The sequence below is a fragment of the Thunnus thynnus genome, chromosome 12, assembly GCF_963924715.1.
Source record: "Thunnus thynnus chromosome 12, fThuThy2.1, whole genome shotgun sequence".
Taxonomy (NCBI): domain Eukaryota; kingdom Metazoa; phylum Chordata; class Actinopteri; order Scombriformes; family Scombridae; genus Thunnus; species Thunnus thynnus.
Genome location: NC_089528.1, coordinates 32715546 through 32740283, shown reverse-complemented (window position 1 = coordinate 32740283; position 24738 = coordinate 32715546). Strand labels below are relative to the sequence as shown.

Genomic DNA, 24738 nt, shown 5'->3' with positions numbered 1-24738 from the left:
TCTCTTCCTTTAGGTGTCAGCTGTGAAGAACTCACTCCAGTCAACAATGAAGAGAACAGTTTAGAAGGAAGCACTGTTACTCTGTCCTACACATACTACAAAAAAGCAACTGGTTCTAATCAATTCTTCTGGTATCGACAATATCCGGGAAAACAACCAGAATTCCTCATCTCTCACTCAGGAACAGGAAGTCTGATATCAGATCCAGTACCTAGACTGTCTTTTAAAGTGAATGAAGATAAAACCCAAATGGATCTGCAGATCTCCTCTGCTGCAGTGACAGACTCTGCTCTGTACTACTGTGCTGTGAGGCCCACAGTGAAGCAAACCCACAGTCTCTGTACAAAAACACAAGCTGACACACTGACAAGCTGCTGGAAGCCTTTTTTCCACACTGTTGTACTGAACTTTTTACCTCCACTAGAGGGCCACATTATCAAGTAGGCGGTGCACTACTTCTGCACTGTGTTCAACCATTCTGTCAATAATAACTGCTGCTGTGAAGAGAACAATTCTCAGACTGAATGTTGAACATCAGATAGTTTCTCCTGTTGATTTAAACCTTGTTGTAGAGATGGAACATTGGCTGTGGATTATTCTTGCTGCTCTTTTCTTTGGTAAGACAGAAAACAGAATGTGTTTCCTTTCTCAACAGTTTTTAAGATACAACTGAGCTATAAGTGCTTTTAATGTCCATCATAAAGGGAACAAGTTATTTCTGCTGCCATTTATAACTTTTTTAGAGAACGAGGTGTGGTTCAGTCTGACAGACAGCAGTCAATAAAAACAGACTATTCTAGATGTCTCAGTGTCTGCTAGGTAACTCTTTAAAGCTGCTGATTGTTCTCCTTTAATCAATCATCTTTATTGATTCATCTCTTCCTCTGCATGTTCTGTTCTTCCCCAGAGTGTAAAGGACAAGACAGCGTGACCCAGCCAACAGGAGATGTCATTGCTGCTGAAGGAGACACAGTTACACTTGCTTGTATATTTCAGAGTGGAAATCCAACTTTGTTCTGGTACAAACAAGAAGTAAATCATTCCCCGAAGTTTATACTGCGACGTGATACTTATGGAGCTGAACATAATGCTGCTGAGTTTGAGAAGAATAGATTTGATGCTACAGTTAACGGGACATCAGTTCCTCTGCAGATCCCCTCTGCTGCAGTGTCTGACTCTGCTGTGTACTACTGTGCTCTGCAGCCCACAGTGACAGGAAACACCAAAACTCTGTACAAAAACCTTTGGAGCAAAGACAACAGAATACTCCACAACATCCACTAGAGGGAGTCACACACTGTTAAACTTCAGTGGTTTCTTATCAAACAGTCTAGATTCTTTTCCCTCATGAGACACAGTTGTGATGAAGAGTTTTACAAATGAATGTCATTTGACATATGAGTCTCCTCCTACTGACTGCAGAGGTGGCTGCATGGCAGAGAGCTGTTTGATTCCAGCTGTGAATATCAGACCAAACACAACTCACAAAACCACTCAACACTTATTCAAACTCAACATTCACTTACAGCATTTCACTTGTGTAACCATGGAAACACTGGCTGTCATTTCACTGTTTTCAGCTCTTGTAGGTACGTATGCTTTTGTCATTGTGTGATATTTTCCAAATGATGGATATTTGACTCTGGAACAGAACTTTAATACAACATGTTTCCTTCACTAGGTAACACCTTGGAAGATGATTTCTATAGAAATCAGTCAAATGAACAGTTGATCAGTTTGTGTCCCCAGAGTAACACTGTACAGTTGACATTGTCCACTGTCTTCTCCTCTCAGCCTCATGAACAATGTTAGTCTAATGGCTTCATTTTCTCTACTTTTTCCAGGACTAATAGCTGGAGACACAATCTCTCCTGAACAAGATGAAGTCAGTAGAAGAGAAGGAGAATCTGTCACACTCACATGTACCTATGAGACAAATTATGATGGTGCTTTGCTTTTCTGGTACAGACATCATTCTGACCTTCAGGCACCTCAGTTTATACTGGCGAAAGGAGCAGGATCAGTGAGTGATGAACAATATATTCCTGATAAACGATATAAATCCCAAACATCAGCTACATCAACTGAGCTGACCATACAGAGTCTAACCCTGGCAGACACAGCTCTCTACTACTGTGCTCTAGACACACAGTGATAGAAAGTGTAGAAGAGGCTGTACAAAAACCTGAACACAGATATCTGACTACTCTTCAAAGAGGAGGGAAGTGGTATTCAAACCACAGCTTCATATCAGATGGATTCTGCTAATTCCTGTTTTATCAGAGTCACTGTGGTTACAGCTGCTAATGAAACACTGTGGGAGGATTCACATGAGCAGCAAATCCACATCAATGACAAACCAGCTGGATGATGCTTCAAACACAAGACACCATCAAACATAAAGTGACATAAAACTGTGTGTTGAACAAAAACCTGAAGTTACTCGTCGGGTTAAAAAGTGAATGTAATGAAAATATGAGAATGTTTGTTTCATACTGTCAGTTTTTATCATGAGCTGTTTCCATTAGACAGGCTGTGATACTTTTACTCACAGAATCAACTCTGTGAGGGAAATATTTAATGTGAGGATACAGATAAAATCTAAAAATAAAAACAATTTACTCTGGTTTAATGAAAATTTGTGGAAACTAATGAAATCTAGAGATGCTGCACTAAGGACGGCAATTAAAACTAGAAGAGACACCGACATGCTGACTTATAAAGGTTTAAGGAACAAAGTTATCCAAGAGCTAAGAGAAGCTAAATCTCGTTTTTATCTCAATATTTTGAATGAGGCAAAAGGCAACAGTAAATTGATCTGGAAAAACATTGATGATCTCACAAGGAGGGACACAAAATTTTAAACTCAAAGTACAGGGAAAGTTAATTGAAGATCATCTTCAAGGAAACTGGATATTGTTCCTATAGATGCTACAGGTCAGGTTTTCGAGCTGGTAGAACCTAATGAGTTACAGGTAAACAAAATCATCAGCTCCATATAAAGCTTTAAATATAGAGATGCTTTCCAATTTGACACCATCTTTGTCAAATCACACAAAGGTATTTTAACTCCCCCTATTGCTCATTTAATTAACTTGTCTTTTAAACACAGCTCCTTTCCTGATGACTGGAAACGTGCCGTTGTCACGCCTGTTTTTAAATCTGGAGACCGCCTTGAAGCCAGTAACTACAGACCAATAAGTATACTGCCAGTACTCTCAAAGGTTGCTGAGAAAGTTGTCATTAAACAACTGACAACATTTCTTAATACAAACAATTTTGGTCTACATTGTATGCAATTTGGCTTTAGAGCAAATCATTCCACTGAAACTGCTACCTTGCACTTAATAGAGCAAATTAAATCAAGACTTGACAAAGGAGGAGTAGCTGTTGCTGTATTTTTAGATCTGCATAAAGCATTCGACACAGTCAATCATGATGTTTTAATATCGAAACTCTCTAAATTTAACTTCTCATCTAGAGCACTGGTATGGATGTCTTCATATTTATCTAATAGGAGACAATGTGTTAAAGTTGGTGACACACTGTCCAGTAACATGAAGTGCACAATGGGTGTTCCACAAGGGTCAGTGTTAGGTCCCCTATTATTTAGTCTATATATTAATGATCTCCCTCAACAGTGTCATGATGCAGAGCTACAAATGTATGCAGATGACACCGTTGTGTACACACATGCAAAAACAGCTGAGTTAGCTGCTGCTAAGCTAACAACTGCATTGGAAAGGATCACACACTGGCTTGATCAATCATGTCTGAGTCTAAATGTAAACAAGACAAAGGGTATGTTTTTCTCTAAGACTATGGTACAACCTCATAACACTGATATTCTCATCAAACGTGAAAAAATTGACATAGTTACTGATTTTAAATATCTTGGTGTGACACTGGATCCAAATTTGAACTTTGAGAAACACGTTAAAAAAATGGTTTAAACCATAAAGTACAACTTAGCAAATTTTATACATATTAGAAACTGTCTCTCTTTGGACGCTGCAGATATTTATGCAGCTATGATTCTTTCTCAGATGTCTTATTGCATCACATGTTCGGGGCAGGCTGGAGAAACTGCCATAAAACCTCTTGAGTCCAAACAAACTCTAAAAACTCTGGACAAAAAGCCAATGCATTTCCATCACTGTAGGGTTCTGGAGAAATACAATTTACTGAGCTTTGAGAAGTTTAAATTATTCTCAAATTTGTGCCTAGTTTATAAATGTTAAATGGTTTGGCCTCCTCCACTATGTGACTTTGTGTTCACTCGCTCAGTAAGTTCTATTAGATCCTCCAGAATATCCTCTACACAAGATTGTACCATTTAATCACACTGCATTTGGACAATCAGCTTTCTCTGTGAAAGCCACAACTCAGTGGAACGTCCTACCTGATGATATGAAGAACTGTAGTTCAATCAATACATTCAAGGCCAAATTAAAAAATCTACTAAAGACCAATCAGCTGTGTGACCATTGAGTCTAAACTCCATCTATGGTCTTCTCATTAGCGCAGGTAGTCTTGCTTTTAATTTGACAAGTTTACATTATTGATTTCTGATTGACATTGTGGGTGTATGTGATGTGCTGTGTATTCTGTGTGTTTTGTTATGTTTTTTTTTTGCTTTGTACTGTTTGTTGATGTGCTGTTGTATGTTTTTTGTCGGGACGAGGGATGCAAATTAGCTTCAAGCTAACTCTGGTGCATCTTCAATGTTTAAAACTGCACACTGTCCCAGTCAATAAATAAATCAATCATTATATGTTGAGGATCAAAGTGAGTCTGCACCAGATGTAAAACAGGAAACATTAAATCTCCAGTGATGACTACATACAAGACAAGCTATGCTAGGAAAGGAGAGAGGCACAAACATGTGTTTAGTGTAAAGTTGTCAGTAGGAGGAATAACACAGGGCTGTGAATGAGCTCTGTCACTGTGATCAGACTCCTCCTTTAAATCCACCAACTTAGTGTTGATGAAGACTAAACAGAGATCAGAGTCTTCTTTATACTCGCTGTAGCTCAGAGTTACTCAACACTGCAGATATGACGTCTCTGTTCATCTCAGTGTTGCTGGCTGCTATGTGCCTTGGTATGAACACAGCTCTGTTTCTGTCATATCAATCCAACATTGACATGATTCTTTAACAGCTCACTGATACTGTTTGTTGCTGTTTTACAGAATGCAGAGCACAAAAAGACAACGTGCTGCAACCAAAAGGAGATGTGACTGCTGCTGAAGGAGAGGCAGTAACACTTGACTGTAAATATAACACCAGTTCATCAAATTATTACCTCTTCTGGTACAAACAGGATGGAAACAACAGCCCCAAATTCATCCTGAGCCGCTTTAAAATTGGCACAGGAAAAACAGAGGAAGAGTTTAAGGAAAGATTTTCATCCACGTTGGATTCAACCTCAAAATCAGTTCCTCTGCAGATCTCCTCTGCTGCAGTGTCTGACTCTGCTGTGTACTACTGTGCTCTGCAGCCCACAGTGACAGGAAACACCAAAACTCTGTACAAAAACCTTTGGAGCAAAGACAACAGAATACTCCACAACATCCACTAGAGGGAGTCACACACTGTTAAACTTCAGTGGTTTCTTATCAAACAGTCTAGATTCTTTTCCCTCATGAGACACAGTTGTGATGAAGAGTTTTACAAATGAATGTCATTTGACATATGGGTCTCCTCCTACTGACTGCAGAGGTGGCTGCATGGCAGAGAGCTGTTTGATTCCAGCTGTGAACATCAGACCAAACACAACTCACAAAACCACTCAACACTTATTCAAACTCAACATTCACTTACAGCACATTTCACTTGTGTAACCATGGAAACACTGGCTGTCATTTCACTGTTTTCAGCTCTTGTAGGTACGTATGTTTTTGTCATTGTGTGATATTTTCCAAATGATGGATATTTGACTCTGGAACAGAACTTTAATACAACATGTTTCCTTCACTAGGTAACACCTTGGAAGATGATTTCTATAGAAATCAGTCTAATGAACAGTTGATCAGTTTGTGTCCACAGAGTAACACTGTACAGTTGACATTGTCCACTGTCTTCTCCTCTCAGCCTCATGAACAATGTTAGTCTAATGGCTTCATTTTCTCTACTTTTTCCAGGACTAATAGCTGGAGACACAATCTCTCCTGTAAAAGAACAAGTCAGTGGAAGAGAAGGAGAATCTGTCACACTCAGATGTACCTATGATACAACTGCTTATGATGGAAACCTTTACTGGTACAAATATCATTCTGACCTTCAGGCACCTCAGTTTATACTCTGGAAAGGAGCAGTGAGTGGTAAATATATTCCTGATGAACGATATGGATCCACAACATCAGCTACATCAACTGAGCTGACCATACAGAGTCTAACCCTGGCAGACACAGCTCTCTACTACTGTGCTCTAGACACACAGTGATAGAAAGTGTAGAAGAGGCTGTACAAAAACCTGAACACAGATATCTGACTACTCTTCAAAGAGGAGGGAAGTGGTATTCAAACCACAGCTTCATATCAGATGGATTCTGCTAATTCCTGTTTTATCAGAGTCACTGTGGTTACAGCTGCTAATGAAACACTGTGGGAGGATTCACATGAGCAGCAAATCCACATCAATGACAAACCAGCTGGATGATGCTTCAAACACAAGACACCATCAAACATAAAGTGACATAAAACTGTGTGTTGAACAAAAACCTGAAGTTACTGGTCGGGTTAAAAAGTGAATGTAATGAAAATATGAGAATGTTTGTTTCATACTGTCAGTTTTTATCATGAGCTGTTTCCATTAGACATTCAACAAGGGTGTCTGCTGCCTCCACTGTTTGAACTACGAGTGTGAATGAGATATGGTCATTGACTACTGAGCATGTGCAGGAACGCTTTTCTGTTAACAGAGCTTCGCTAGCTTCTTGTGCTACATATCACTATCTATTAACATGGTACTACATTATGAATTTCTTGAAGAATTTCAGTACAAGTTACAGTACATTTCTCAAACAGGTTGTAGCCACTGTAGGTCTTTGGTTATTGGCCATGATTAATGCTTCTTAACTGTTTAAAGTTAACTAGTGTGCAGTGTCTGCTTAACAAACCTGATCCGGATCCAACTGTATGCAATCATTTCAGGTCTAGCTCAAAATGACCTTTTATTTCAAAAAATATTTTGAGTTGTTGGATCTTAGCTCAGATTTCGATACAGTGGATCATGGAGTCCTCAGTGACTGGCTACAACGGTGGGTTGGCCCATCTGTTTCTGATTTAAGCTGGTTTATATCATATTTATCAAATAAACAATTATTTGTGATGGTTGCTAATGATATGTCTGATGCTGCTGTCTTGAGTTATGGAGTGCCTCAAGGGTCTGTTATTGGCCCTATCTTATTTTCTATTCATATACTACTGTTTTAACATACAGTTCAAACCAAAAGTTTGGACACACCTTCTCATTCAAAGAGTTTTCTTTATTTTCATGACTATGAAAATTGTAGATTCACACTGAAGGCATCAAAACTATGAATTAACACATGTGGAATTATATACTTAACAAAAAAGTGTGAAACAACTGAAAATATGTCTTATATTCTAGTTTCTTCAAAGTAGCCACCTTTTGCTTTGATTACTGCTTCGCACACTCTTGGTATTCTCTTGATGAGCTTCAAGAGGTAGTCACCTGAAATGGTCTTCCAACAGTCTTGAAGGAGTTCCCAGAGATGCTTAGCACTTGTTGGCCCTTTTGCCTTCACTCTGCGGTCCAGCTCACCCCAAACCATCTCGATTGGGTTCAGGTCCGGTGACTGTGGAGGCCAGGTCATCTGGCGCAGCACCCCATCACTCTCCTTCTTGGTCAAATAGCCCTTACACAGCCTGGAGGTGTGTTTGGGGTCATTGTCCTGTTGAAAAATAAATGATGGTCCAACTAAACGCAAACCGGATGGAATAGCATGCCGCTGCAAGATGCTGTGGTAGCCATGCTGGTTCAGTATGCCTTCAATTTGGAATAAATCCCCAACAGTGTCACCAGCAAAGCACCCCCACACCATCACACCTCCTCCTCCATGCTTCACGGTGGGAACCAGGCATGTAGAGTCCATCCGTTCACCTTTTCTGCGTCGCACAAAGACACGGTGGTTGGAACCAAAGATCTCAAATTTGGACTCACAGACCAAAGCACAGATTTCCACTGGTTTAATGTCCATTCCTTGTGTTCTTTAGCCCAAACAAGTCTCTTCTGCTTGTTGCCTGTCCTTAGCAGTGGTTTCCTAGCAGCTATTCTACCATGAAGGCCTGATTCACACAGTCTCCTCTTAACAGTTGTTCTAGAGATGTGTCTGCTGCTAGAACTCTGTGTGGCATTGACCTGGTCTCTAATCTGAGCTGCTGTTAACCTGCGATGTCTGAGGCTGGTGACTCGGATGAACTTATCCTCCGCAGCAGAGGTGACTCTTGGTCTTCCTTTCCTGGGGCGGTCCTCATGTGAGCCAGTTTCTTTGTAGCGCTTGATGGTTTTTGCGACTGCACTTGGGGACACTTTCAAAGTTTTCCCAATTTTTCGGACTGACTGACCTTCAGTTCTTCAAGTAATGATGGCCACTCGTTTTTCTTTACTTAGCTGCTTTTTTCTTGCCATAATACAAATTCTAACAGTCTATTCAGTAGGACTATCAGCTGTGTATCCACCTGACTTCTGCACAACACAACTGATGGTCCCAACCCCATTTATAAGGCAAGAAATCCCACTTATTAAACCTGACAGGGCAAACCTGTGAAGTGAAAACCATTTCAGGTGACTACCTCTTGAAGCTCATCAAGTGAATGCAGAGTGTGTGCAAAGCAGTAATCAGAGCAAAAGGTGGCTACTTTGAAGAAACTAGAATATAAGCCGTATTTTCAGTTGTTTTACACTTTTTTGTTAAGTACATATTTCCACATATGTTAATTCATAGTTTTGATGCCTTCAGTGTGAATCTACAATGTCAATAGTCATGAAAAGAAAGGAAACTCATTGAATGAGAAGGTGTGTCCAAACTTTTGGTCTGTACTGTATGTCAATGTTTAGTTGAGTTTTTTTCCTTCTCAAACACACTGCTGGTCGGCTCTTTCATGTGATATCTTTCCATGCAGATAGGTCTGTGAAAATGACTCCCGCTTCCTTTGTTGGGCTGACAAATCTCAGAGCTGTGTGTCTCAAAACCTGCACAAATAAAATATTTGATATTAAGGAAACAGCTTAACCACCTTGATTTTTTTCCCGCCCAAATACCTGACATGTTTCTGTTCCTTAATGATCTTGTTACAACATGTGAGCTGTTGTTACCTATGTAATAACCACAGTATATCACCTGTTTTGATGGTTTTGGTTAAAGGTCATCAGCCATACTGAGCCATGGCTCACCAACAGTAGCAGACTGGTATATTCTCTCTTTTCAAAGAGGAAACACTGAGCTCATAATTAATGACAAACATGGGATCATTGTTGAGTTGATGCTAAGAAGCTGTGATGGTAAACTTCACTGATTTCAGAGGAATCTCCTTATAAATAAAACTGTTTGTGTGAGTCCTTTATTTCATTGTTTGAATATAGTTTTAGTTTTGACACACTTAATAAAGTGTGTGTGTGTGTGTGTGTGTGTGTGTGTGTGTGTGTGTGTGTGTTCAGTGAACTGTATCAGTCAGTTTCTGTTCAGTCTGACTGAGGGAGGTTTTTGTACAACACTTTTTCACTGTGTGAACATGCGCTGACTGTTGATATCATGATAACTCTGACAGTAATAAACTGCTGCATCTTCAGCCTGAACTCCACTGATGGTCAGAGTGAAGTAAGAGTTTGATCCACTGCCTGTAAAACGATCTGGAATCCCTGATACTCGAATATCAGCGAAATAAATGAGCAGTTTAGGAGTTTCTCCATCTCTCTGTTGGTACCAGGCTAAACCGTGGGAGGTGCTCACATAATTGCTCACAGTAAAAACATCCTGACTGGTCCTACAGCTGATGGTTGCGGAGCCTCCCAGAGCAGATGTCACTGCTGCAGGCTGAGTTACTGTGATCTGGCCTCTGGACTCTGAGGATACAGAGACAAAAACATAAAGCAGCGTCATGGTTTTGATGGTTTTGTGGGCTTCATTTCAGAGGGACAGATGTTCATAGAGGAGTTTGATTCTCTGGACTTTACCTGTGAAGCAGCAGCAGAGGAGAGTCCAGATGAGGACGGACATCAAAGTCATGTTGTTGATGAGGAGGATTTCTGTGGCTTCTGTTGTGATGAAGGACAGCTGTCAGTCATCCAGTGTTCAACTCTCAGGACTATAAACTCTCCCAGAGCACTGGAGCATGGTGCCGCTGATGCAAAGTGATGCAAATTTTTTGAATGTCTCAACATTTTCCGTATATTACGGTGGTCTGTTAGTTTTGACTGATGAATCTGATTAACTGTTGATCTTTTGATAGTTTTGAAAGTAAATATGTTGTTATAAATTCAAACTAAATCATAGATGTCTGAATTATATATTCAAACTTTATGTCCTTATTTATATATAGTGTATAGTTTAAAATAAAATACATTAAACAGTCATATAAACGACTTAAAGGAGTTTCTGTCAGATGTTTTTTCTGCTCCACCAGTCACTCACTGACACACTGTTTCACTTCCCTCTGAGAAACCTCTCATGCATATCAGCACAGAAAGAGTCCTCATATGGCTCCACCCTCTCACAGTAAAGGTGTCCAAGTGTCTGGTGTTGGATTGACAGCTGTCCTCTAATCTGATTGGTGTCTCCTAGGTGATGTCCGTCCCACCCTGACGGTGCTGCCCCCCTCCAGCGAGGAGCTGCAGCAGGGGAAGGCCACGCTCATATGTCTGGCCAACAAGGGCTTCCCCTCAGACTGGAATCTGGCCTGGAAGGTGGACGGCAGCAGCAGCAGCAGCAGCGGGGAGGAGAGCAGGAGCCCCGGGGTGCTGCAGAAGGACGGCCGCTACAGCTGGAGCAGCACCCTGAGGCTCCCTGCAGACCAGTGGAGGAAGGTGGGCTCTGTGACCTGTGAGGCCACCCAGGGCTCCCAGACTCCAGTCTCAGAAACTCTTAGGAGAGACCAGTGTTCCCAGTCCTGACCTGACTCACTGGGACTCTGCTACTGGTTTTACTCTGCTACTGCTCTCACTCTGATCTCTAATCAGAACAGTGTAACATTGTGTAACTTCAAACTGTAACAACTGCATTATTGTAGTACTGATGACTTAGATGCTTGAAACAATAAACATTTTCTCTCTTGAAATCAAATATTTTTCTGTGGATGTTTGACACCAACAATACATGCAGGATTATAACTCTTTCTTGATCTTAATCTTGGGATTATATAAAGTATTGTTACATATCTATGAAGTGTTTGAGTCTCAACTGACAGTGTGTCTGTTTAGCAGTGGTATCATAAATCATTATGTAAAACATGGTGTTAATGGAAGGATGAAAGGATCCCATAATTTTAAAATCCTTAATAGAGTTTTGAGGATTAGAAACAAAGTGCAGAGTATTGTCAGCAAAAGATGATATCACCTGGTTCTTCTTTTACACCAAAGGTTTCCATGTCAGTATGTTTGTTGCATGTTTCTTTAAGAATACCAAAAGAACACCTCTGATGTGTTTTTATTTATGTGCTGCATTAAAGTTCTTATTGAATTGTCCCTGGTTTTGAGATGTTAAAATGTGCAATAATATGTTTTAATGTCTGAAAGGGTATTATCTTATTCAAAGAGAAAAGTAACATTTGTATTTGTAATGTTTTAAACAGATATAGGACTTTGTTTGCTCATATTTTAGTTTTCTAAACTGGTTAGATCATTTCATGGAAAATCACCCAGGTATCCTTTGACCTGGATGTAATTTATTATTATTTCAGTTTCATAAAGGGTAAATGTCCATTAAGCTGATATCCTGAATCCTGTCAATAAATTGACAAAAGTCTTAAGAATAAAAAATGAAGATCTGACATAGAATGCAGGACATAATCATAACAAATATGTAAAAATAACAAAACACGAGTGTGATCTCTAAAGTTACACTATGTACATATACAGTAGGTACAATCATTGTACAAATGTAGTGCATACGGCCTGCCTCCCCATGTTCCCCCCACACTAGACCTCTGACCTTTTCATGTGTGTCTGAAAGAAAAAAGGGAAAAAACTGCTAATAACACAAAAATGACTATCTAAGATCATTTTGTTTCCATTAGAGTTCTTCTTAAAAGCCCTCCTTAATTTCAGCTCCTGCCATGAAACCAAGAGATACCAACATTGTTTCCCTCTGAGATCTGATTATTATTATTAAATCAGAAGGAATATAGGATTTTGTGAAATATAATAAAATGTCATCGGCATATAGATAGATTTTTCAATGGTGTGACTGAAACAACATCTGAAATTTTGTGATGTTTCTAATGTAATGATGACAAAATGTAGAGAGTGGTGCAGAAAGAGGAAGTCCACTGCTGTTTTAATCTTAAAGCTGAATCTGGTTCACTGACAGTTTGGACCAGAGGATAAATAATAAGAAACATCTTCACTGATTACTTTTGTAGACACATAACGGACCGTATTTTAAGTGCAGCGTGGTAGATCCTGGATGTACGGACTGTGCAGGCGTCTCCAGGCACTCCTGTTATTCAGGTTCATGAATGTGCCGGAGCACAAAGTGCAAAAGGGCTGGATGAAGGTGAATATAGAAGGGAGGGTGGGCTGATTATTTGTCAAGTCAATTATTATCAAACAGTCTAGATTTCTTGTAGTGGTGATGAAAACAACAGAAATAGAAGCAATACAGATAAATAGATCATATCAACATTCTATAGAAAATATGACATCATAATTTCTCTTCATGAACCGGTTGACATCACAGACTCAGAGTTTGGTTTATTCTTATTATAAAACAAGTTTCTCTGTAGTTCTCTTGGATTTCTTGTGGTGAACCACAGGGTTCAATCCTGGGTCCTCTTATTTTCAGTTTACATGTTACTGTTGGATCAAAGAGTTAAGTGTTAGTGTTCCAGATCTTCCTACAATCCAGTAATTCTTAAACTGAGATCCTTTAATTTGCCCCTAAAATTCTGCCAAACAGGTGAAATCCTGCTGAAACTGTCTGTTGATGTTAATCTTACTGCTCATAGTCTGTGTATAATATTTGATGCTGTGTTTTCCTTTAATCATCAGCTGGCTTAAATCGTACAGTGAAGAGGTAATGTTGTCTCCACTTTTGAAGCAAACCAATAGGTTCTTCTTGTGTTTGTAAAGCCTGAAAAGGTGATCAGCTACCTTTCTGCAACTCCAGTTATAAATGTAACCAGTCTGTTAACCAGGAGGAAGAGTAACTGAGAGAAGTGAAAATACAGATCTAAGAGGAGACGGAGAGATTCAGGGAGGAGCTAAGCTGTTACTGAACTATAGAAGAGAGACAAACTTCCATATTCAGCAGAGTTCAATACACAAACCACAAACATTACCTTCATTCAACATGCTGGCATTGGACTATTATGTATTTTCTTTACTGTTTCTAGTCATTCTAACAGGTATGAAAGTTTCTGCATGAAAAAAATTCAGTTCCACTTTTGTCTGAATGTGATTCCTTGATCGTGACTTTAACATGTTATAACAGAGAAACATGAAAACATTTTGTATTATGAAAATATTGTACATGTGTTTCTGAGATAATGATTACAGTCTAATCTTTCTCTCCACTGCTGTTTTACTCTAAACAGTTATACATTCAAATATTAATTTATTATCAACTATTGCATTAAAGTCATCAGTTAGCATCTGTGAAATATAAGAGACCCTCTCTGGAAACTAATGTTTTTAGCACATCACACACTTAAAAACATTTCAACTTATGAATTAAAGAAGTAAATATTTTAATGGAGCAGTATCTGCTGCAAAATAATGAGCACATTAATGTCTGAAAACATGTAGATTGAAGCCAAAGTTTATTACGTTCACTGTTCTCACAAAGAAACATTTAAAAATTTAATGAACAAGCTACAAAGTCTGATAATTATCCTTTTATCACCTGATCGTAGTTATATAATATCCTGAAGAGGAAGACAGCAGCAGGAAGAAAAAACAGCTGAGAGCTGAGAGGAGGGAGGAGAAAACCTGAGACTGAAGAACAGAAAAGACACAAACTTTCACTGTGGACTTTAACACAAACACGGTTGGTTTTTAAGATGCTGTCAGTGCACTTTAGTCTGTTTCTGACTTTGTTTCTCGTCACACTGACAGGTAGGTGAGCAGATGAACTACTAAATAATATTTTCTACTATTGACTTTAAAGGAGTTTTACTGATAAACATGAAGTAAAACAGAGTTTTCTCTTCCTTTAGGTGTCAGCTGTGAAGAACTCACTCCAGTCAACAATGAAGAGAACAGTTTAGAAGGCAGCACTGTTACTCTGTCCTGTAAATATACTAAAGGAGCTGCTGATTATTTCTTCTGGTATCGACAATATCCAGGAAAACCACCAGAGTTCCTCATCTCTCACCTGGAAAACGGAGAAGTGGTTGAAAATCCAGTAACTAGACTGTCTGTTAATGTGATTAAAGATAAAACCCAAATGGATCTGCAGATCTCCTCTGCTGCAGTGACAGACTCTGCTCTGTACTACTGTGCTGTGAGGCCCACAGTGACAGCAAACCCACAGTCTCTGTACAAAAACACAAGCTGACACACTGACAAGCTGCTGGAAGCCTTTTTTCCACACTGTTGTACTGAACTTTTTACCTCCACTAGAGGGCCACATTATCAAGTAGGCGGTGCACTACTTCTGCACTGTGTTCAACCATTCTGTCAATAATAACTGCTGCTGTGAAGAGAACAATTCTTAGACTGAATGTTGAACATCAGATAGTTTCTCCTGTTGATTTAAACCTTGTTGTAGAGATGGAACATTGGCTGTGGATTATTCTTGCTGCTCTTTTCTTTGGTAAGATAGGAAGTACATTGTGTTTCCTTTCTCAACAGTTTTTAACACAGAACTGAACTATAAGTGCTTTTAATGTCCATCATAGAGGAAACATTTATAACTTTTTTAGAAAACAAGATGTAGTTCAGTCTGACAGACAGCAGTCAGTAGGAACAGACTATTCTAGATGTCTCAGTGTCTGCTAGGTAACTCTTTAAAGCTGCTGATTGTTCTCCTTTTATCAATCATCTTTATTGATTCATCTCTTCCTCTGCATGTTCTGTTCTTCCCCAGAGTGTAAAGGACAAGACAGCGTGACCCAGCCAACAGGAGATGTCATTGCTGCTGAAGGAGACACAGTTACACTTGCTTGTACATTTAAGACCAGTGGAAGTCACACTTTGTTCTGGTACAAACAAGAAGTAAATGATTTCCCAAAGTTTATGCTGAGAGGTTTAATGTCTGGAACAGCAGCTAATACTGCAGCTGAAGAACGGATTGATGCTAAAATCAACGGGACATCAGTTCCTCTGAAGATCCAGAAGCTGCAGCTGTCTGACTCTGCTGTGTACTACTGTGCTCTGCAGCCCACAGTGACAGGAAACACCAAAACTCTGTACAAAAACCTTTGGAGCAAAGACAACAGAATACTCCACAACATCCACTAGAGGGAGTCACACACTGTTAAACTTCAGTGGTTTCTTATCAAACAGTCTAGATTCTTTTCCCTCATGAGACACAGTTGTGATGAAGAGTTTTACAAATGAATGTCATTTGACATATGAGTCTCCTCCTACTGACTGCAGAGGTGGCTGCATGGCAGAGAGCTGTTTGATTCCAGCTGTGAACATCAGACCAAACACAACTCACAAAACCACTCAACACTTATTCAAACTCAACATTCACTTACAGCATTTCACTTGTGTAACCATGGAAACACTGGCTGTCATTTTACTGTTTTCAGCTCTTGTAGGTACGTATGTTTTTGTCATTGTGTGATATTTTCCAAATGATGGATATTTGACTCTGGAACAGAACTTTAATACAACATGTTTCCTTCACTAGGTAACACCTTGGAAGATGATTTCTATAGAAATCAGTCAAATGAACAGTTGATCAGTTTGTGTCCACAGAGTAACACTGTACAGTTGACATTTTCCACTGTCTTCTCCTCTCAGCCTCATGAACAATGTTAGTCTAATGGCTTCATTTTCTCTACTTTTTCCAGGACTAATAGCTGGAGACACAATCTCTCCTGAACGAGATGAAGTCAGTGGAAGAGAAGGAGAATCTGTCACACTCACATGTACCTATAAGACAAGTGATACTCCTTGGCTTTACTGGTACAAACATCATTCTGACCTTCAGGCACCTCAGTTTATACTCAGTGAGCTATATATTCCTGATAAACGATATAAATCCACAACATCAGCTACATCAACTGAGCTGACCATACAGAGTCTAACCCTGGCAGACACAGCTCTCTACTACTGTTCTCTAGACACACAGTGATAGAAAGTGTAGAAGAGGCTGTACAAAAACCTGAACACAGATATCTGACTACTCTTCAAAGAGGAGGGAAGTGGGATTCAAACCACAGCTTCATATCAGATGGATTCTGCTAATTCCTGTTTTATCAGAGTCACTGTGGTTACAGCTGCTAATGAAACACTGTGGGAGGATTCACATGAGCAGCAAATCCACATCAATGACAAACCAGCTGGATGATGCTTCAAACACAAGACACCATCAAACATAAAGTGACATAAAACTGTGTGTTGAACAAAAACCTGAAGTTACTCGTCGGGTTAAAAAGTGAATGTAATGAAAATATGAGAATGTTTGTTTCATACTGTCAGTTTTTATCATGAGCTGTTTCCATTAGACATTCAACAAGGGTGTCTGCTGCCTCCACTGTTTGAACTATGAGTCAAGTCAAATTAAATAAACTGTTATGTATATAGCACATTTCACAACAACAGGCATAAACTCATTGTGCTTAAAAACAAAAGCAAAACAAAACAAAAAAAGTAAAGATCATACATGACAAAAACCTATAATATTACATGAACATTACATATATAAAATATAAGATAAAACATAAAATAAGGAGATGTTACAATTATAAAAACATATAAGACAACATATAAACTTAGAAGGTAAGAAGGTATTGCAATAAGAGAATAGGGTGAGAAGGTATTATTATTATCATTATTAAAAAGAAATAACAATAATAACATTGATTATAAAATGAAGGTTTTACCCTTTAAACTAACTAAAAGCTTGTGAAAAAAGATGTTTTTAGTCTGCTTTTAAAGGAAGACACTGTTGTAACAGACCTGAGTTCATGTGGTAGAGAATTCCAGAGAGTAGGACCATAATGACTGAAGGCACCATGAGCTGAGTAAGTAAGTAAGTAAAACTTTATTTATATAGCACCTTTTTAACACAGGTTACAAAGTGCTTTACAGTGACGTTGGGACACAAAGAAAATAGGACACAAAAACCATGAAAGACACATTCAAGAACACATACAGACATCTCACACATACGAACACAGCAAGCATACAGTCATCACCCAGAGCACACACTTGAATTTATCAAATGTTATGAGAAAACCATTTTAAAAAAAGGAGGTTTTTAGGTGTTTTTTTGAAACAGTCAACAGATTCAGCTGATCTGATGGAAGTGGGGAGATTGTTCCAAAGTCTGGGTGCCAGGGCAGCAAAAGCACAGTCACCTTTGGTTTTTAGTTTGGCACGTGGTACGGCCAACAGGTTTTGGTTGGAAGACCTAACTGACCGCATGGTAGTATACGGGCTTAGTAGCTCGGATACATAGGCAGGAGCTAAACCGTGTAAGGCCTTGTAAGTGATTAGAGAATCTTGAAATCAATCCTGAGCTTCACTGGCAACCGATGCAGTGAGGCTAAAACAGGAGTGATGTGGGATCTGCGGCCGGTCCTAGTTAATAGCCTCGCTGCTGCATTTTGTACAAGCTGAAGACATGACAGGTCAGCTTGAGAGTTTATTCTTGGTATAGTGAGGAGACCTTTACTTGATGATCTCAGGGGTCTGTCTGCTGTGTATTCAGAGAGCATGTCAATGACGTAGGAGGGAGCACAAAAAAACAATAAGAAAAAAAATTAAAAAAAAAAATAAAAAAATAAAAAATAAGAAGTATTTTAAAATCAATTCTTTCTGTTCACAGCTTTTGGTTTTGGTTAATACTCTGGCTGCAGCATTCTGAATAAGCTGGAGTTTATTACACGCTTGCTTTGCCAGTCCAGCAAAGAGTCCATTACAATAATCTAGTTGACTGGAAATTAATGCATGAACCAACTTTTCAGCATCTGACTGTGATAGGAAAGATCTAACTTTGGATATATTTCTAAGATGATAAAAAGCAGTCTTAGAGATATCGGATATGTGCTTCTGAAAGTTAAGATCAGCGTCCAAAATCACAACCAAGTTTTTGACATGCTCACAGGGTTTTACCAACAGGGGAGTTAACAAAGAGTGAATCTGGTGCCTCAAAGCCTTCAGACCTGCTAAAAGAATCTCTGTTTTGTCCTCATTTAGCTGTAAGAAATTTTTGGCCATCCAATATTTGACATCAGTAAAGCACTGGATGAGATCATTCACTGGGTTAAGGTGGTTGGCAGAAACAGATATCTAAAACTGTGTGTCGTCAGCATAGGACTGATATGATATGTTGTGTTGTTGAATGATGGACCCAAGTGGGAGCATATACAGATTAAACAGTAGAGGACCAGGAACTGACCCTTGAGGGACTCCATATGGAACGCTGACTTCATCTGATTCAAAGTTACCAACAGAAACGGAGAAAGATCTACCAGTAACATAAGAAGAAAACCAGTTAAGAACAGTGCCTCTAAGGCCTAAACAGTGTTCAAAGCTCTTAAGAAGAATTTCATGGTCAACTGTATCGAAGTCTGCGCTGAGGTGGAGAAGTACCAGAACAGAAACTTTATGGTTGTCAGAACTAATTTTAAGATCATTCACAACTCTGACCAGGGCAGTTTCTGTACTGTGGTTAACTCTATAACCAGACTGGTAAACATCACATAAATTGTTATATGACAGATACATGTGTAATTGTTGATATACAACCTTTTCAAGAAACAATTGTGAATGAGATATGGTCACTGACTTCATGTTGTCTTCAGGTATTGTTTAATACTTAACTAGAATAACTGTGACCTTCTATCAGCAACACTCTCAGCAGACCACAGCAGGAGGACGAGCCGGAGAACATTAAAGCTTCATGAAGAAACACAAATGATGCTGCACATGAAAATTTGACATTCCAACAGGACCCAGTTATATTGTTGTGTTGTGATATGTCTGTTTAAACCCATGTGCAAAGGAGTGCAAAAAAGCTGAAAATCCTGAATACATTTTAATAAGCTGAATAAAATATTGGTTGTTTTGCTAAAATGAACATTCTCAGGAACAAGTGAATGAAAAGAAAAAAGACAAAACATGAGTTATGGGAAAAAATTGGAGTCAAAACAAAAAACATCTTTGATTGTTTGCTGGATGTTTGTGTGGATCATCAGAGTTTCCAGAGTTGAAGGTAGAGGAAGAGTAACTGAGAGAAGTGAAAATACAGATCTAAGAGGAGACGGAGAGATTCAGGGAGGAGCTAAGCTGTTACTGAACTATAGAAGGGAGACGAACTTCCATATTCAGCAGAGTTCAATACACAAACCTCAAACATTACCTTCATTCAACATGCTGGCATTGGACTATTATGTATTTCCTGTGTTTTTTCTTGTAATTCTGACAGGTATGTTATATTTCATTCCTGTATTTTAAATTCTGAATCATTCATTGAATCTTTGACAACATGTTATAACAGAGTTATCTCTTCCTTTAGGTGTCAGCTGTCAAGAACTCACTCCAGTCAACAATGAAGAGAACAGTTTAGAAGGCAGCACTGTTACTCTGTCCTACAAATACTACAAAGAAGCAACTGGTGGTGATAATTTCTTCTGGTATCGACAATATTCAGGAAAACCACCAGAGTTCCTTATTTCTCATTATGGCACAGAACTAGAAAAGAATTTAACAAACTCGAGGTTATCTGTTAAAGTGACTGAGGGTCGAACCCAAATGAATCTGCAGATCTCCTCTGCTGCAGTGTCTGACTCTGCTGTGTACTACTGTGCTGTGCAGCCCACAGTGACAGGAAACACCAAAACTCTGTACAAAAACCTTTGGAGCAAAGACAACAGAATACTCCACAACATCCACTAGAGGGAGTCACACACTGTTAAACTTTAAGGATATAAAACAACAAATGCTTGAGGAACATCCACTAACGGTGGACTCTCTCTCTCTCTCTCTCTCTCTCTCTCTCTCTCTCTCTCTCTCTCTCTCTCTGCTGCTGTTTATCCTTCAAACTGAAACTGGTTCACACAACCTGAAGGTTTTGGTCCAGAAATTTTATTTTTTCGTTTTAATATAATGAAACTAAAGTTTTACACTCTTGCTAACGGGTGATTTTTGAAATGATCAAGATGTAAACTATTAGTTTGGTTTTTATATTTAATTCTGAAACCTGTCTGTTGTCATGGTTCAGCAGTGATGCCTCTCTGTTGCCATGGTTACTGAGCTCAAAGAGGGAAGTGAAACACTGAAGAGCAGAAATGTGATCAGTCTCTCTCCCTGCAGTGGGTGGAGTCGCCCCCACCCTGACTTGTTGCCTAAACCCAACTACACACGGGACTCAGGATGCAAACCCGGGTCTCTGCTGCCAGAGTCCTGCATGTTGTACGCCTGCCATCCACTCCATCCTCCTCCTTCTGACTTCACAGCCATATATACCATACCATCATAAGGATGATACAGTTTAATACTAATGTATGTCAATGTTTAGTTGAGTTTTTTTCCTTCTCAAACACACTGCTGGTCGGCTCTTTCATGTGATATCTTTCCATGCAGATAGGTCTGTGAAAATGACTCCCGCTTCCTTTGTTGAGCTGACAAATCTCAGAGCTGTGTGTCTCAAAACCTGCACAAATAAAATATTTGATATTAAGGAAACAGCTTAACCACCTTGATTTTTTTCCCGCCCAAATACCTGACATGTTTCTGTTCCTTAATGATCTTGTTACAACATGTGAGCTGTTGTTACATATGTAATAACCACAGTATATCACCTGTTTTGATGGTTTTGGTTAAAGGTCATCAGCCATACTGAGCCATGGCTCACCAACAGTAGCAGACTGGTATATTCTCTCTTTTCAAAGAGGAAACACTGAGCTCATAATTAATGACAAACATGGGATCATTGTTGAGTTGATGCTAAGAAGCTGTGATGGTAAACTTCACTGATTTCAGTGGAATCTCCTTATAAATAAAACTGTTTGTGTGAGTCCTTTATTTCATTGTTTGAATATAGTTTTAGTTTTGACACACTTAATAAAGTGTGTGTGTGTGTGTGTGTGTGTGTGTGTGTGTGTGTGTGTGTGTTCAGTGAACTGTATCAGTCAGTTTCTGTTCAGTCTGACTGAGGGAGGTTTTTGTACGACGCTTTTTCACTGTGTGAACACAGGCTGACTGCTGATATTGTGGAGACTCTGACAGTAATAAACTGCTGCATCTTCAGTCTGAACTCCACTGATGGTCAGAGTGAAGTCAGAGTTTGATCCACTGCCTGTAAAACGACCTGGAATCCCTGATTCTCGCTGATTAGCAGTGTGAATGAGAAGTTTAGGAGTTTCTCCATCTCTCTGTTGGTACCAGGCTAAAGCGTAGTAGCTGCTCCCACCAAGATTCAAAGCATAAACATCCTGACTGGTCTTACAGCTGATGGTTGCGGAGCCTCCCAGAGCAGATGTCTCTGCTGCAGGCTGAGTCACTGTGATCTGGCCTCTGGACTCTGAGGATACAGAGACAAAAACATAAAGCAGCGTCATGGTTTTGATGGTTTTGATGGTTTTGTGGGCTTCATGTCAGAGGGACGGATGTTCATAGAGGAGAGGAGTTTGATTCTCTGGACTTTACCTGTGAAGCAGCAGCAGAGGAGAGTCCAGATGAGGACGGAGATCAAAGTCATGTTGTTGATGAGGAGGATTTCTGTGGCTTCTGTTGTGATGAAGGACAGCTGTCAGTCATCCAGTGTTCAACTCTCAGGATTATAAACTCTCCCAGAGCACTGGAGCATGGTGCCGCTGATGCAAAGTGGCTCTCTATGGAAATGCTCTGACTGACTCCAACAGGGACTTGGATTACTCTGATGATGCTGTTTCATCAATGGATCAATCAACTTATCACAGTATTGATTAGGATGTGTCAGTGATTATTTTTATGTGGTTTGGACTTCATGTGTATTGACGACTGTTTTTTTTTTTAGAATGTATTTTGTTATATTCAAATGTATTACCACAAAAAGATAATATAACTTGAGTTTTAAAATCATTATATACGAAATAAAATCACATATCCATAAATTGGCGGCTCTGTGTTGTTGTAAGTTTTCGAGTTATTTCAGTAATTTTACTTCATTTTGGTGAGTTTGTTTGTGTCAAAGTCAGAGAGCCGTGTCTCTCTACACTGAGAGGTTTTTGTACGGCGGCTCAATGAGTTTGTATCACTGTGGTTGACTTTTGGTGGAGGAACCAGACTGGATATTGGAAGTAAGTTTCTGCTAAAATATTAAATACTGTATCATCAGTTAAGTTTATAATTTCTACGTCTGAACATTTGTAGTAGATATAAGTTTCCACTGTGCTGATCTAAAACACTTTAAAGTCTCAGTTTTATTGTTTGTTCCTCTTGTGTTTCCTTAAAGTTGAACTCATAGCAGCTTTACTGAACTTTTTTTTGAAATGTTCAAGTTAATTTGTTAAATGTGAACAGCTTGAACTGCAGGACAGAGTAAAAAACAACAGTCCTACTTTAAAAATGATTTTAATTTCAGCCTTTAATTCTCTGTTTTAATTTAATAATTTAAATTCAAAGAAGATAAACAATGTGAAATGCTGTGAATCTCTGATCATTTAAAATATCTCCAGTTGTCTTTTAACCTCAGTCTGAAATCATTTTGACAGATTTTTGAGGGTTTTTCATTTTTTGAATGTCTCAACATTTTCCGTATATTACGGTGGTCTGTTAGTTTTGACTGATGAATCTGATTAACTGTTGATCTTTTGATAGTTTTGAAAGTAAATATGTTGTTATAAATTCAAACTAAATCATAGATGTCTGAATTATATATTCAAACTTTATGTCCTTATTTATATATAGTGTATAGTGTAAAATAAAATACATTAAACAGTCATATAAACAACTTAAAGGAGTTTCTGTCAGATGTTTATTCTGCTCCACCAGTCACTCACTGACACACTGTTTCACTTCCCTCTGAGAAACCTCTCATGCATATCAGCACAGAAAGAGTCCTCATATGGCTCCACCCTCTCACAGTAAAGGTGTCCAAGTGTCTGGTGTTGGATTGACAGCTGTCCTCTAATCTGATTGGTGTCTCCTAGGTGATGTCCGTCCCACCCTGACGGTGCTGCCCCCCTCCAGCGAGGAGCTGCAGCAGGGGAAGGCCACGCTCATATGTCTGGCCAACAAGGGCTTCCCCTCAGACTGGAGTCTGGCCTGGAAGGTGGACGGCAGCAGCAGCAGCAGCAGCAGCGGGGAGGAGAGCAGGAGCCCCGGGGTGCTGCAGAAGGACGGCCGCTACAGCTGGAGCAGCACCCTGAGGCTCCCTGCAGACCAGTGGAGGAAGGTGGGCGCTGTGACCTGTGAGGCCACCCAGGGCTCCCAGACTCCAGTCTCAGAGACACTGAGGAGAGACCAGTGTTCCCAGTCCTGACCTGACTCACTGGGACTCTGCTACTGGTTTTACTCTGCTACTGCTCTCACTCTGATCTCTAATCAGAACAGTGTAACATTGTGTAACTTCAAACTGTAACAACTGCATTATTGTAGTACTGATGACTTAGATGCTTGAAACAATAAACATTTTCTCTCTTGAAATCAAATATTTTTCTGTGGATGTTTGACACCAACAATACATGCAGGATTATAACTCTTTCTTGATCTTAATCTTGGGATTATATAAAGTATTGTTACATATCTATGAAGTCTTTGAGTCTCAACTGAAAGTGTGTCTGTTTAGCAGTGGTATCATAAATCATTATGTAAAACATGGTGTTAATGGAAGGATGAAAGGATCCCATAATTTTAAAATCCTTTCAAAATGTAGTTTACATTAATAGAGTTTTGAGGATTAGAAACAAAGTGCAGAGTATTGTCAGCAAAAGATGATATCACCTGGTTCTTCTTTTACACCAAAGGTTTCCATGTCAGTATGTTTGTTGCATGTTTCTTTAAGAATACCAAAAGAACACCTCTGATGTGTTTTTATTTATGTGCTGCATTAAAGTTCTTATTGAATTGTCCCTGGTTTTGAGATGTTAAAATGTGCAATAATATGTTTTAATGTCTGAAAGGGTATTATCTTATTCAAAGAGAAAATTAAAATATGTATTTGTAATGTTTTAAACAGATATAGGACTTTGTTTGCTCATATTTTAGTTTTCTAAACTGGTTTGATCATTTCATGGAAAATCACCCAGGTATCCTTTGACCTTGATGTAATTTATTATTATTTCAGTTTCATAAAGGGTAAATGTGCATTAAGCTGATATCCTGAATCCTGTCAATAAATTGACAAAAGTCTAAAGAATAAAAAATGAAGATCTGACATAGAATGCAGGACATA

General features: G+C 39.1%; 1 protein-coding gene and 1 gene segment (V, D, J or C); both read left to right on the top strand.

Moving 5' to 3' along the window:
• The first annotated feature begins 4897 nt into the window (after positions 1–4897).
• LOC137194865 (T-cell receptor alpha chain V region CTL-F3-like) lies at positions 4898–11307 on the top strand. The segment is given in 4 exon segments: positions 4898–5103; positions 5194–5525; positions 9152–9155; positions 10810–11307. Coding segments are annotated over 4 exon segments (711 nt in total).
• A 3856-nt stretch (positions 11308–15163) lies between these two features.
• Positions 15164–23995, top strand: LOC137194864 (immunoglobulin kappa light chain-like). The gene is made up of 4 exons (XM_067607048.1): positions 15164–15182; positions 15271–15596; positions 22609–22642; positions 23495–23995. Exons 1-4 carry the CDS (start codon positions 15164–15166, stop codon positions 23824–23826), a joined length of 711 nt encoding a protein of 236 aa, XP_067463149.1. The 3' UTR covers positions 23827–23995.
• The last annotated feature ends 743 nt before the right edge of the window (positions 23996–24738 follow it).

Coding starts and splice junctions, on each gene's coding strand:
- LOC137194864 (XM_067607048.1), top strand. Junction 15,597..22,608: donor GAAACACCAAAACTCTGTAC/AAAAACCTTTGG, acceptor TCACTGTGGTTG/ACTTTTGGTGGAGGAACCAG. Junction 22,643..23,494: donor AACCAGACTGGATATTGGAA/GTAAGTTTCTGC, acceptor GGTGTCTCCTAG/GTGATGTCCGTCCCACCCTG.